We start from the raw sequence: 14139 nt of genomic DNA on the forward strand, positions 1-14139 counted from the left end.
TCACAAATGCATTTAAATTTCCAGGGAAGTGAATTATGTACCAGCTATTGCACAGACTGTATAGCTTGGAAACAAATTAGACCCTAGGATCTCAAGACTAATTGAGGTGACAGAGGTTGTGGCGGTACTGCCAGTAAAAATCTTACAAATCAGCCCCAACACAAATTAAAAATATGACCAAAAAGCACACATTTACACAGAATCCAGGATACTTGGATATATATATGAAAAGTGGGAAAATTACAGGTTCAGTTATGATAAACAAACCAAAGAAAACTTGCAGGCACTGGGTTATTTGAAAGGCAAGCAATACACTTGCACAAATAAGCCCAGCTCGGGTGCAGGTAGCCTTGTTGAAGGGAGATTGCTGGTCACTCAACTGGTTTCACACAATTTCTCTCAACTAGAAAACAGGGCAGCAAAGAAATCTCAGCGGGGCCCAAACTGACCAGAGTTTCTGGCTGAGGGTCTATGGGGATCAGGTCTGCAGCATGTCAGGGGCAGACTCAGACTGGAACGATACTCTCCGCACCTCTCTTAAGCCCTCACAAAAAAAGTGCGCCGACACACCCTGATTGGCTCGGGGGGGAATGTCCCAAGCTGATTTCACTCCTTAATTAGGAGCCAGTCGCCTCAACCAGCACACAGGTGATCTGACTCCACTGTAATCAATCCAGAGGGGTTTTCAAATTCAGCCAAAATACAATGGATAGCAAGTGCCACACACTGGGATGGCTACAAGGTAGAAAAGTTTTCAGTTCAAAATGAAGCCCTTTACCTCCTAACCTGGGTCTGCCTTTGAGAAACTCTGGTAGTTTTTGAAATCCTGTCATATCAGAGTTACCCCGCGACCTTCACCAGCACAATGTGTTTTTTCCCCCACTCAGCTCGGCTCAGCTCAGAAAAAGGGCACTCACATCCTGCAAATTGCAGCAGAACTAAAGGTTGAAGAAAACCTTTTCCAACACCTTGTTATCGGGTGGGCCTGCGTAATGCTGAGCTGTCAGAGATCCAGCACAATGCCCAGAGATTCATGCGACTCAACATCCTTCATCATTTGAAATATGATCTTAGCATTGTTCAGGCTAAAATCAGTGCTCATCCATTATAAATCCTCACAGACTCTCTCCAACTGTTCTCCCATTTGGCTCTGAATAAGGGAATTAATGAAGAAAAGGATGTTGAAAATCCAGATCATTGACTTCTACTTTCATTTATCTCAGTTTTCTTTACTTCACTGGCTCCCTCTCACTTTCTATCAGTCTTTTGTCTCCCTGTAACAGTCCTCTTATCCTCTTATCATCCTCTCTCTTCATGATTATCATCCCAAGCACTGCGCTGGGGGGAGCAGGGGGGAGATGCACTGCACAAGGTGTAATTTAATCGCTATAGCAGATCCAAAATCATTTTCATCTTTGCTAAGGATAACAAAGGTACTTACCATAGTAGCAGTTTTATCATAAAACACCTCCAACTCAGGTCACTTTCCACTGGAATTATTATATTTTTTTTGGTATTTTTTTAATCCATGGGTCTTCTCACACAGAAGTTAACAAAAGCAGGTTTGTATATAGTTGACAAAGCTCAGATGCAAAACAGCTTACATGTGAAAATGTGCTTTTTCTGAGGGGGAGCCGAGTCTTTGGTGAGTGGTGAGTGCTGAGTTTAGTGAGGGCTGACCAGAATTCACACACACAGACACACACCGTTAGACAGTCACCATTGCTGAACAAATTCTGATGTTACTCAAATGACTCAAATGTTGACTGACGAGGTAAAGTTTTATTTGCATTAAATTCAAAGTGTCCAAATGAAACGCACTGTTACCCTGAGTAAACGCGTGGATTTGTCTTGGTTTGAATATCGTTGGAAACATTTGAGATTGTCTATTTTGGACATTTTAACCCTTTTTTCTAACACAAGAAAGAAATAAAAAAAACATCTCAACACTGTAGCCCCAGGCACACTGCTTCTTCAGCATGTGAAGAAATCCAAAGTCTGACAGGCCTGCCGTAACTCGTAACAGTTACTATGAAATCTATAAACATACAATCACTGTTCTGGGGAGGGGTTTGGCCACAAAGCACTAATAGGTACAAATAAAAAATGTACTATTTCTAACTGTACGAGACCGTAATGAGTACATCTCCTGGTTAAAGCCATTTATTTTCAGTGCAGTGGTTCTTGATTGCCTCAATGTGCAAGAGATATTCATAGGATGGTAATAAATTTAATCCACAACTATCAAAACCTCTTCTTAGGGAAATGGCCCTTCTGAGGCAATACAGAGTAATTGTTTTGTTCTCGGTGAAGGACAAAGAGGGTCTGATGCGTCGCGTTGGGAATATTAGGGAGGAAATTGTCGGCCCTGAAACGCGCGTAATAAAAGACCATCACCTCGACAATGTCACGATTCATCATCTCAGCAGGCACAATACTGCTTTCATCTCTGAATGTAGTTTTTTCAAGTAAGTGCCCCTCATTTAAATGACACAGGTAATGAATGAGCTCAATATCCACCGTCGTTTTCTCAGAACAACACTGTCACTGAAAGCTTTAAACAAGGAAAGAGCAAATTGAGTTTAATTAACCAGCTGAGTCAATTATGTATAAAAACAATACCCTGGTGTTAACATGATTGGTTCACAGATCATCTGCTGCAGCAGTTTCAGAGCCTAATAAAGGATTCATTAGTGTATATATATATAATATGCCTATTTCACCACTTCCTAGCAAGACTGTGATATGTTATGTTGTGTCACAGTCTTGTTGTCTCTGTCAGGCTTTTTCTTACCTTAAGAAAAGGCCAGGTTACCTGTTTCCCTGTTTACAGTTATGCTAAGCTAAGCTAAATGCCCCCTGGCCCCATCTTCATATTTAATTGACCGGATATGAGGGTGGAATTGATCATCTCATCTAATCCTTTGCAATAAGCATATTTCCAAAAAATGTCAAACAAGTCTATCAATCTGTAAAACTGTAATACTGCAGTATTTCTACTTAAAAACAAGCAATACCAACTTCTAAAAGTGACAGGAATATCCAAATATTTTCAGAAGTCACTGTCTTTTACGTCATCCACTGACTCCGTTGGGTCTTGGCCTCTGTTAGGTACAGTCAGTATGTGCTCGTAAGCACACAGCGAGCTCTGGTGTAAGGTTAAGATAAAGGTGGCACACACTGTGTCTGTGTGTGGATAAGAGGATGAGTGTGTGCTGTTGTTGTGAGGGTCAGACCTCGGGGAGGCGGCTCTGACTGACGTGTGGTTCTCCACGGAGGCTGATTCACCACGCTGGGAGGTGTCAGGTTGCAGGGATTACTGAACCATGGGTGAAGCCCCCCTGGCGTGACATTCATAAGTGTGCTTGCAAACACAGAGACAAGCGCACACACACACACACACACACACATTTCCTTTTTGTTGTTGTTTTTTTTTTTCTTTTACTTTACATCTGACTGTTTCGCTGTCGGGCAGTCTGTCTCGGTCATCGGTCATAACCCTCTTTTGTCTCTCTCTCTCTATCTCACACACACACACACACAAAACCACACACTTAAGGCCCATCAGGCCATACAGGATCAGTGGCCACTCACAGTGGTCTCGGAGTAAATAGAAAATGCCTCTTAGAAGGGTGAAGTCTCAATGGAAATCAGCCAAGCTTTAGCCATACATATCAGGACTGTGAGCTAAGAACTCTCTTGAGTCTTTGCAGAAGAAGTAAACTGAATTTTACTTGTATACAGCTTAGATGCGATCTGTCCGCTGGTGAAGAAGTAGGTAAACACCAGGCTGGAGGTGTTTAAGATTCTGTATTGAATGGTTGTGGACCGGGATCAGATATGTGGCTAAATAAATACAGACAGTGGGCAAACAGGGCAGACGGGGAGTCCTGAGCAACGGAAAGGAAGAAAATGTAAAAGAGACGAATGTAGTGAAAGGATGCACTGACAAAATTCGTTTTAACAGATGTACCACAGGCACCAATTTGTGTCTCCAACATCACTCAGGACAATTACGCACATAGAAATGATTCTCCATTCAGACAGCAACACAATGAGCTCTCTGCTAGGAGATCCATTAACACTACAAACCTGAAGATGTCAGCCCCTTCAGCTGATTTGACAACACTTGTGGTTACCTTAGTAACAGTACGTGTGATTTGATGCTACAGGTAGCAGCAATGCAGGGAGACAGGCAGACACTCTCTTGAGCCACTTTGTTAGAAATGTATCAGAACAGCATGTGAATTTGTTTTTTGTATTGATTTGAAGTCAGGCCAAAAATAGTTTCTTCGATCATGCCGTGAGCGTGTCAGCTGTCTCTGAGAAATACATAACATAGAGGCATTTCCATGGACCTTTATAGTTCTCTAATGATCACTAAAACAGCCCACTCAGAATAAAAACAACCATGTGCAACCACCTCACTCAGAAGATACAATCCAGCCGGATCTGAATATATTTTCAATCAGATCGACAGGAGTGGTGTTAACCTTTGATAATCTGTTGAAGGGCTGAAGACGGTTGCAGAGGCTGCTGTGTTTCTGCTTGACTGGCGGGTAATTAGAGTGTTGTTAGGTTTCACGGAACCATCCCCATAATCAATGACTATACTTTTTCACATTGATCGTTTCTCTCTGGTTCGTATATATTTTCGGCACATGTTAGACTCAGGAGGAGATTTTGGACACTGGCGATCATCATCTTCTGTCACCGCTGACAGCTGTAGACTCACAAACAGTAATTTTCACGTAAATTAGATGCAAAGAAATGAATTGTGGGATTGAAAGTGGTGTAAATGGGAGACGGAGTTGCTTCTGTACTCTAATATCTTCGATGACAATTCAGGTTTATGAAAAGGGAGTAAATACTGATGTTCCCGTTTTTGTTTTTGTTTTTTTATATCTGTTATCAATTTTGATCAGTCAGATCTGTTTTCACTTTGGCATTTAATTTTTGTTGTCATTCATCAGTGTCAACAAACCTGCATTAAAGCTAGTCTGACATTACCAAAAAACATTTTAAAAAGTATCGAGAGTAAATAAGAATGAAATCACGTCAGGAGGACATTTTGTACTTAAGGACTGCAAACACAAACAACACAGAATGTAGAAATGACGAGTGCATTAAAGCTGTTTTCCTTCCTGTGTGGATGGAGGCGACTTCACTTACAGGTAATTTTCTCCAGCTGAGCGGAGCTTTTATGAAAAGTCTCATTTGCCGTATATCACTGCCGTTCATTCCTTAAAAACCTTGGAAACACACACTCGCAAAGCTCTATCTCAAATGCAAGTGCAAACCCACTATCATGCAAATAAATCAGCAGTCTCTCATGTCAGAGCCTCACAAAGTTATGAAACTTAATCATGCCAGTAGCTGTAACTCTCCTTGAACTTACCCAGACTGCACTGTGTCCCGAAACCATCTAATTAAGTGTCCTCACAAGGACAAACTCACATAACACACACGTGAACGACGCTCCTCCTGAAAACCTAAAGCCTCACAGTTACAGTTTGGAGAAGTGAACAGCAGAGAGAGGGAGTGACGAGCATGGACTCATGAATCTTTGCTGTTTTTTTTACTCGAGGCTCATTCATTATGAATGACCTGTCCTGTTCATGTTATATTTATAAAATGAGAAAATGGGACACGTCTTTTCACTACACTCTCTAAAGACACGGGAATTGCACCCACTGGGATTTTTTCTGTCACTAACAGAAGCTCTTGGCTCTTGCGTCTTTTTTTTTTTTAAGTGATGTTGTGTTTATATGATTCTACGATAAGGGATTCAAATACTTCCCCCAGTCTGACAATCTAACAACATGTTTAAGACTAATGTGAAGAAACTGTATTTGATTTATAACAAGTTTATCTTGTGACACCAGCTAACTTCTGTCAGTATCTCACTGCGCAGCCAGTAACTCAAAACCAAAACAACACCAAACCCCCGGAGACAGATCCATACACTGCAACACTCCTTCTTAACACTGCTGAGGCGCCGCGTCTCTAAGAACCAGCCACGCTGTGAGTGGAGGTGGGGAAAAAAAAATCAATCGTAAATGCATCATGATCGCTGCATTGAAAAGACAGCTTGTTAATAAGGTGCCGGGGAGTAATAGAAACTCATTATGTGGTTTCTGTGAAGCAGCGGTTTCTCCTCAGACTGTTCTCTGGCATTTTTGTACACAGCTCACCGAGCTTTTTTATTCCTCTCGAGTTGCTCAGCTGCGTCTGCACCTGCTCGCTTTGACGACTGGAATAAACGTTTCTCAGCTTTTTTGTTGTTTTTTTTTGCTCCATCTTTTGCAAGTTATGAAGCATACATTTCCTCTAAAAGTCCTGTCATGTCACAAGGCATGGAACAAAAAAAAAACTCTTCAAACCCTAGAAGTCCTAAACTACATCCTCCCCTTCTACTGTCCCCTCCACCTCACCTGTTCAGCTGCCTCTGGGTCCAGGTGGGTGTCCAGTAGGGGGACGGTGAACTGTATCTTCCTGGGGCTCCCGGTTTCCATGGTGGCTCTTTCTGTCAAAGAGGAGGACAGGGCGAACAGGAGGAGGAGGAGGAGGAGGAGGAGGAGGAAGAGGAGGTATGATCCGAGCGAAGAGAATCCGTTGGAGAAAAAGAGGATGAAGAGCTCAGTGATGATGGTTGAGAAAGAAAATAAGTGGGCTCCAGCTTAGGAAAGATTAGGATTATTTTACACTTCCTGTCTGAGTATATTCTTTTATCATTTAACACACTTTTCCCTAATTATCTAGCTGTTCTTGACACCCTTATTTCAGTTACACCCTTTTTCTTTCTATCCTCAGCACCTGCTGGTGTCTCACTCTCCTTCCTCTCCGTCTCTCCCGGCTCTCAGCGCTGAGGCAAGGGCATTCTGGGCTAGGAACACCTCTCCTTCGCTCTCATTCGCTGTGCCCGACTCCCTTTCACCAAAGTCCCACCCTCTTGTCACATTTCTTTCTATCTGTATTGGATGTCTGAGATCAGGGCTGTTCTGCAGCAGCCCCTGCACAGACGGGAGAGCAAGGATGACAAACACATCCTCTCTCTCTTTATCTTTTGGGCGCTTCTGCTTTAAGAGAAAAAGTGTTTTTGAAAATCCCCTTCCTACACATGCTTAAATCACATATAGAGACTCTCTCTCTCACACATATCTCACACATGTTATATATATGTGCGGTATATATACCACTAGCACTGTAAATTTTTACTTCTATTTTACTCACTGCAGTTTGTTTCATAAAAAAAGGCCACATGAACAGGATTGAAGATAAGCTGTGAAATGGTCATCTGAGCTTTGTTCTGACCAAGCCTGTCCCCGCTGTCGCCTGGCCAGCACAGTTTTTATTGATCGCCTCAGAGTGTCCCTACATCACACGTCTACTGGGCCCTGATACCCGACACTGGCCAGACAGCATATGACTGCTGTGTTGTAACAGATTTGCAGTATTTTTTTTTATTTTTTTTTTTTTGGGGGGGGTTAACTAGGCATTTAAACCCCTAGAAAAATTTTCATTGTCTAAGTTACGTTTTAACTGTGTGCCAGCTTTCCCATTCACATTGACACCGGTAATCACATGAAAATTACACTGTGAATCCATAACATTTCATTCCAAAGCTGAAGGCTTATCTTGGAAATTAATGTACAGACACAGTCACAGTTTCCTCCGGACACTGACGGTTGCTTTAGAGATGATTTAGAGATGTCTGTATTAGTAACATTTTCTTAGACATTTTGTCCATAAGCTAGGGTTGCTAAGTTATTTTAGAAGCATTTTTTGAGATGGTTCGATACAGTAAGTAATGACAACAATGCACTGCTCTTACAGTACATAGCCCCTGAGCATGCCATTTAACAGCTACTATAACACAACAGGACAAAGCACACTGCCCCTGAACCAAGTAACAGATGTGCTGCTGTAACAGACTGTGACACAGTAGCTAACCCATTAGCACAAAGCACACAGCCCTGAACCAAAGAACAAGTATGCAGCTGTAACAGGGCATATACATTCAGATTTAAGCTTGCTCTTGCTAGTTTCTACTATTTTACCAACCCCAGCTCTACATGCTAGCGCCCATTTGAGACAGAGAGGAAATATGAGGACAGACCAAGAGATAGGGGGGCTGGGGGTGTCCTATCATAAAAGCTCACCAGCTGGAATTGAACCAGGCTCACTGTTGCCATATGGCGCAAGCCCCAGACTACAGGAGAGTGCCCATGTGTGGCCCATAACTCTGTAAAACTAACCCAGTAGGATGGGAATGACCTACAGTAAGCTGGATAAAGATAGTATTTTCCCTCACCAGGTGAATCTCTGGCTTAAAGAACCTGCTCCATCTATATCCATTTTATAAATTAATAAAACAACATCAGAAACCTTTTTTCTCTTTTCAACTCGGCCATTAACGCCTGTAGCTCTGCTAGAAACACACCCCAAACTGTCCTCATATAAAAGACACATTACCATTTTCTTGGTGCTGACAGAAAGAGTGAGAGTGATAATAAAATGTTGCAGCTGTAATAAGAGCTTTTCCCAAATGTCTTTGTCATCAAAGCAGGAATGTGTGTTAATAACGGCCATGTGCTCTGTGTGAGTGTGTGTGTCTGTGTGTGAGGAAGAAGAGATGAGAACAGCTGGCTGCATATTTTCCCGCTATACAATCTCTGATGTTTATAGTGTGAAAACCAGAGTCAAATTATACAGTCTGTCTTATATCCTAATACCAGCGAAGTGTTTGTGTCTCTGGTTGAGAAAGCTTCACAGAAAAAAAAAGCCCACAGCCATGCGTATAGTCTCCCACAGATTTGTGACGGTTTTGTTTATTAGCAATAAAATACAGCATTTTTTTAAAAAAATATTTTGTGTTTTTATGGTCCCTGCCACAAGATTTTCATCAGATATCATGCAGCGAGGGTACTCAAGCTCATTTTGAACCCACTCCACTGTCTTCTGTTATTCCTTGTGATCAAATGACAAAGTATTATCCATTGCAAGTCATGTGAAGAAGACTGAATGAAAAAGCCACTAACAGGCGTGAATACTACTTGGAATCATCAAACCGAACCACCCACAGACATCTTCAATACCAACTGCCTTAATTCATCAGGCCAATTATTGCTTACAATAGAGGGTAGTGTGCTGCATAGTATGACATTGTGGTCAAATGAAGGACCACGGCAGTATTTATTCAGAGTTTACAATTGTGTAGGCTTATGATGTTTTATGCTGTTTTTCAAATTAATGATGTAATATTGAAATTTCTGTCATTGGTTTCCATTTATTTCAGTTCGGTAGGAACGTCTACGTGCAGAAACTTGAATGTTGGTAGCCCTAATATGTATCACAGTCTTGGTCCAGCCATTTCTGAAATGGTTACAATGAGTGATTACCTTTAATGCATAATATAATATCAAAAAGTTAAAAAGTGATGTAGTTGTGATTAGTTCAATGAGCTGACCTTCGTATTTGGAGGAAGAGGAGTTGGGGTGTGGCGAGGCAGGCGAGGTCACCATCTACAGAAGTCTTTGATAAGCAAGTATATTTAGTGAGATGCTGGGAAATTGTGATTTTTCTGGTGACAAAACTTTGTATTTTACCCCAAATCATGATCTTGCCATTATCCTAACAAAACTGAACCTACCCACACCTCAAAGGTCCTATTTGTTAGTTTGTGTGGGCAGCCAACCCGATCACACAATCCAAAAGCTTCAGTATTTGATGAGTTCAGAAACCTAAGGGTCAGTATATTTTGAGTTTGGAATGAGACTCTAAAATCAACTTTTCTTACAACTGGACCTTTAAGTCTGACGTGGTCACAACATAAAATTGAGATCTATCACATTGCACACCACATCTGTTTTTTCTCATTTGAGATTTTTTAAATTTGTCATCGGATTTGTTGCAAAAATGTACAATATGAGAGACAGAGTCCTAAAGCAGTGAAGATGATTTTACGGTCCTCTCACACTTTGAACAAAAACACAAAATCTATCTAATCCTGAAACCAGACACGAGAGAGGAGAGTTTCACCTGCTGATAAAGGAGCTGTTGGATTCTTCCGATGGCTGCCAGGTGTATTTCGGTGGCCCAGTTTGATGCGCTGCAAGCTGTCCTGGAACTACACATTTAAAAGCCAGCTGATTCTGAGCTGAACAGCGTCTGGCAGTCTAGGTAGGAACACACATTCGTGCACACACACACACACACACACACACACACACACACACTCACAAGAGGTGGACATTTTAGTTACAAAGCAGCTCAGAAAATGTCCTTTTGAGGAATATGAAAAATACCACCTCCCCAAACAGTGGCAGTCTTCTTGGCAGCACATAAGACGAGATGAAAAACAATGTTGAGGGTTGCAAAGTGACGAAAAAACATGATTCCAATCACTCTGTATCAAGAAAGGTCTCTTCCTTAAAAACCAATACAAATAATAAAAGGTAGCACCAGATTTGTGTTTTGTTCACTGACTGGAGTTTAATAGACTGTAATGGATGGTACACAACTGGTTAACTGTAGAGTAAAGTAACACTTCAGGAGAGCACGCCGCTGCACTTTCCCCCGTGACATTGACAGTGTTTTTTTCTAAACAAGATCCTTCACCCAGCCGGTAGCCATTAAGGTTTGTTGTGTGTGACAAATTGTGCTGTGTCATGTCCGCGGCCGGTAACGGCTGAGACCTTCCGCTCCGCCTTTCAAGGTGGCCGCCTTCCAAGATGATGACCAGTGAGGGCTGTCAGGGAAAGGTCAGCAAGCCATAGATACAGAAGGACAAGATATCTGATGACTGCCGTTCACTTTTTTTTTCTGTGAAGTTACTGTATACAGCAGAACAAATATAACAGTAATATTTATAAATTTGTATCAGTCTGTCTCACCCCCCTCTCTCTCTCTTTATCTCTCTGTCTGTCTGTGTGACTGTTATAATTGCTGCACACACAGACTTTTTCCCTGAGCCCTCCTGCAGACTCATGAAATTCAGATGAGTCTTTCTTTAACTCAGCTGTCGGATCAGAGGCTACAGCTGCGTGGACAGCAGCGTCCACGCCCGATCTCTCTCTTTGTTTGATCTTTTTGTCTAAATATGTTTCGTTTTTTAACCCAATTTCTTTCTAATATTTCTTAGTCATTGGACTCGTTGCATCACAATTTATCACATTGTTTCACATCCTGATGGTGGCTCTCTCTTTTTGAATAGGTAATAGCTAGGGATTTTCCTGGTGAGTTATTCCCTGACATTTAAACATAAGTTCACCTAATCAACGATTCTCAGCAAACAGTCAAAATTCAGCAGTTTACTTATGGGGAAAGACTGTCCCAAAAGTTATTTGCTTATAGTATATGGCCCATTTTAAACCATTAACCATGTTCTTAAAATAACAAAACTGTGTTTTAAGCACAGCTGAAATAGTTACGTGGCACTGTTAATATGAGTAACTGACGATGGCTTTTCATAAAGCAGCATTTGAGCAGGAAGATCTCAGCGCATGTAGGGTCATTTAAATGTGTAGCTTATTTAATAAAAGACTGACTAGCAAGGGTTATGTTAGCAACACTCTCTGGTTTAATCCACTAGCTAGTCGACAAGCTCTGACTAAGAACTATTTAATCTTTGCCAACTCACTTTCAGTCCCTAGATATTGATCATATTGTTTACAACTATTAAGAATGAATCATAAATCTTACCTGAGTCTACACGCACATGTTGGAGCACGGCCAGCATTTTCTGTGACTGTTAGCATAAATAAGAACTGGTTAGCTAGGATGTAGCTACACACGCAGAAATGCTCTAGTCTAGCAACATTAATGCAACAACAACCCATAACAACAATAATAAAAACATTATGGTAATAGGCTATATCTATTGAATGCTTGAATGTTATACTGGACCCCCCCCCGTAAATGTTTGCTTCTGTGTTTGTGTAGTTGACCCTGGCTACCTACAGTGATTAGCATTAGCCTTCCTAACAGGCTAACAAGGATTATCAGCTAAAGGTGGTAATTGTGTTCAGTGTTACATCAACTCTAGTCTATAGTTATGGTAGCTGTTGCACTGAACAGAATTTTATTCAAGATTTACGTTGTCACACAGGTGTTTTCAGGTAGTATTGCCGAGTAGACCTCTGAAGCCGGTGGTGAGCAGTTGTCTCTAAATCCAAAATTAGCTAAATTGTTAGCTTGTCGACTAAACTGAAATTTGAAAACACACATTTGAAAACTGAAAACACAAATAGATAGAAAATGGTCGACATATCTAACATATATTTCAAATGTTGTTAAGCAACATAAAATGAGAAGATTGAATCCCAAAACACACAATACACAAGTACTGAATGACCAAATCATCATCATTGTTAACTTAATTGCTTAAATCTTGCTCACTCTAAACTGCCTACCAACTTCAACTTCAACTCCAACTTCATTAACAGTCAGAAAAACAGACTGCGCTGATACGTTAGCAGTTGAGTGAAAATAAAAATCGAGGGGCCACCTGTCAAAACGTTGCATATTTATTCTTAATTTTGTCTTCTGGGCTCATAAATGAGGACTGGAGGTCAGGCTAATAAAAGACTCTTCCTAAGAGGGATTGACGTGCTTCCCCTCCCAGTAATTGGCTGCGGTTACCGTGAAAGCGTAGAGTAATTGCATGTTGCTGTGTTTTAATTAGTGCTGAGGCTTATTGCACACTGCTTCCCTAGGTGGCCTGTAAATTCACCACACATTCAACTCACCATCCGCCACTGGTCTGTAGGGCAGAGCTGTGCATCGCTTTACATTAAACTCAAGATTGATAAAACCAGATAATCCATGTACCACAGATGACTATGGGTTATAGAGACGTGATGTTCAGTGATACATTTTGGTATTATTTTTGATATATGTGTTGCTGTACGTATCTTTTTTTTGTGCATCCTTCACTTTACAGTCCTCAAATCGAGCCATTAAAGGCGCGCTAAATGTAGTGGAAGCATTGCCAGTCTAATTATGTGCTTGTATGTGGTTTAGCAGATGTTCATGCTGTAGAATTTGACGGCAATTAGTGTTTAAATGGCGATACGATTTCTCGTGGCTATATCTCCATGTTTTATGCATAGCCATCAAAATAGCTCTGTGCCTCAAACGCCCTCTAAATAAATAGCTCGGGACAAGTATTACATACAATCACAACTGAACAGCTGCTGCAAACCACAGAAGATGTCCACAAAGCAAAAACAAATAAACTAGAAAAGACGAGACAGCGACTGCAGAAAAGTAATTATTTTGACAATAATGTACAGTATTGTCTCTGTGGCTCATGATATGAAAGATAAGGGTAAATACTTCCAGGTTACAACTTCTAAAATGTAAAGTTATCTAAAACATGGACGTAGTCTCCATAATGTCACTCATAGATTTCTGATTTTCTTGACTTGAAAACTTATGTTGTGGTCTTTGTAGTTCATGGCACAATTCAAAAAGGATCAAAAAATTATTTCACTACCATACATACATATATATATTTTTAAATAAGGTCCCATAGGCTTCACCAGAGGGCAGCATGGAAGGGTGCGGAAGTTTTTAATTTGTAAACTTCCCTCAAGCCAAGAATTGGAATTTAAAAATCCTAGCCGTCATCACAGTGTAAAGTGTATGGGCATATTCAGTGGGCCACATAACCGACAGCCGAGGTTTGACTGAATGGGCGCCATCTTTGCATTCAGTGTCTAGTTATATTTCAGATAATCTTTTTTTAATTTTATTTAAGCTAGCGTTTGGATCCAGCCTCAAGTAGTCATTTCAGGAATTGCAGTTTTTGACACTTACGCATTCCTATCATCTTAAAGCCAGGTAAGTTGCTGTTTGGCTCTGAGAAACTTTCATTTTTTCCAAACGTTTTTAAGATAGATCAATTGATGATCAAATAAAACACGACATATGAACTGATTACTAAAATGCTTATTGGTTACAGTCTTAATCGGTATTTAAAAATTAACATTTATTCAAGTAACATTTGGATGACAAGAGGTTTTATGTGACTGTGACACTATTTGTAGAAAGAAATACTGTAATTCAAGTAGATACTATAATCCTGATCTTTGTACATTTGGTAATTCAACACATACATACACAATGTCATCTTTT

The 14139-nt window shown here is 40.7% G+C and overlaps 1 protein-coding gene across 4 annotated transcripts in view; it reads right to left on the reverse strand.

Moving 5' to 3' along the window:
* Positions 1-12455, reverse strand: part of LOC119021857 (protein phosphatase 1 regulatory subunit 1A-like) — a 36614-nt gene extending 24159 nt beyond the window's left edge. The window contains exons 1-5 of one of the 4 annotated variants that reach the window (XM_037102395.1): positions 12414-12455; positions 11704-11749; positions 10265-10329; positions 10042-10129; positions 6435-6526 (exon numbers count right to left, since the gene is read on the reverse strand). In XM_037102395.1, the coding sequence (XP_036958290.1) occupies positions 6435-6526; positions 10042-10129; positions 10265-10329; positions 11704-11749; positions 12414-12440 (318 nt within the window). In that variant the 5' untranslated portion in view covers positions 12441-12455. Of the gene's footprint in view, positions 1-6434; positions 6527-10041; positions 10179-10264; positions 10330-11703; positions 11915-12413 lie in introns of those variants that run through there. The other 3 variants (XM_037102397.1, XM_037102398.1, XM_037102396.1) reach the window with 3 other exon arrangements.
* Positions 12456-14139: the final 1684 nt, after the last annotated feature.

This window comes from Acanthopagrus latus, chromosome 6 (genome assembly GCF_904848185.1).
Source record: "Acanthopagrus latus isolate v.2019 chromosome 6, fAcaLat1.1, whole genome shotgun sequence".
NCBI lineage: Eukaryota > Metazoa > Chordata > Actinopteri > Spariformes > Sparidae > Acanthopagrus > Acanthopagrus latus.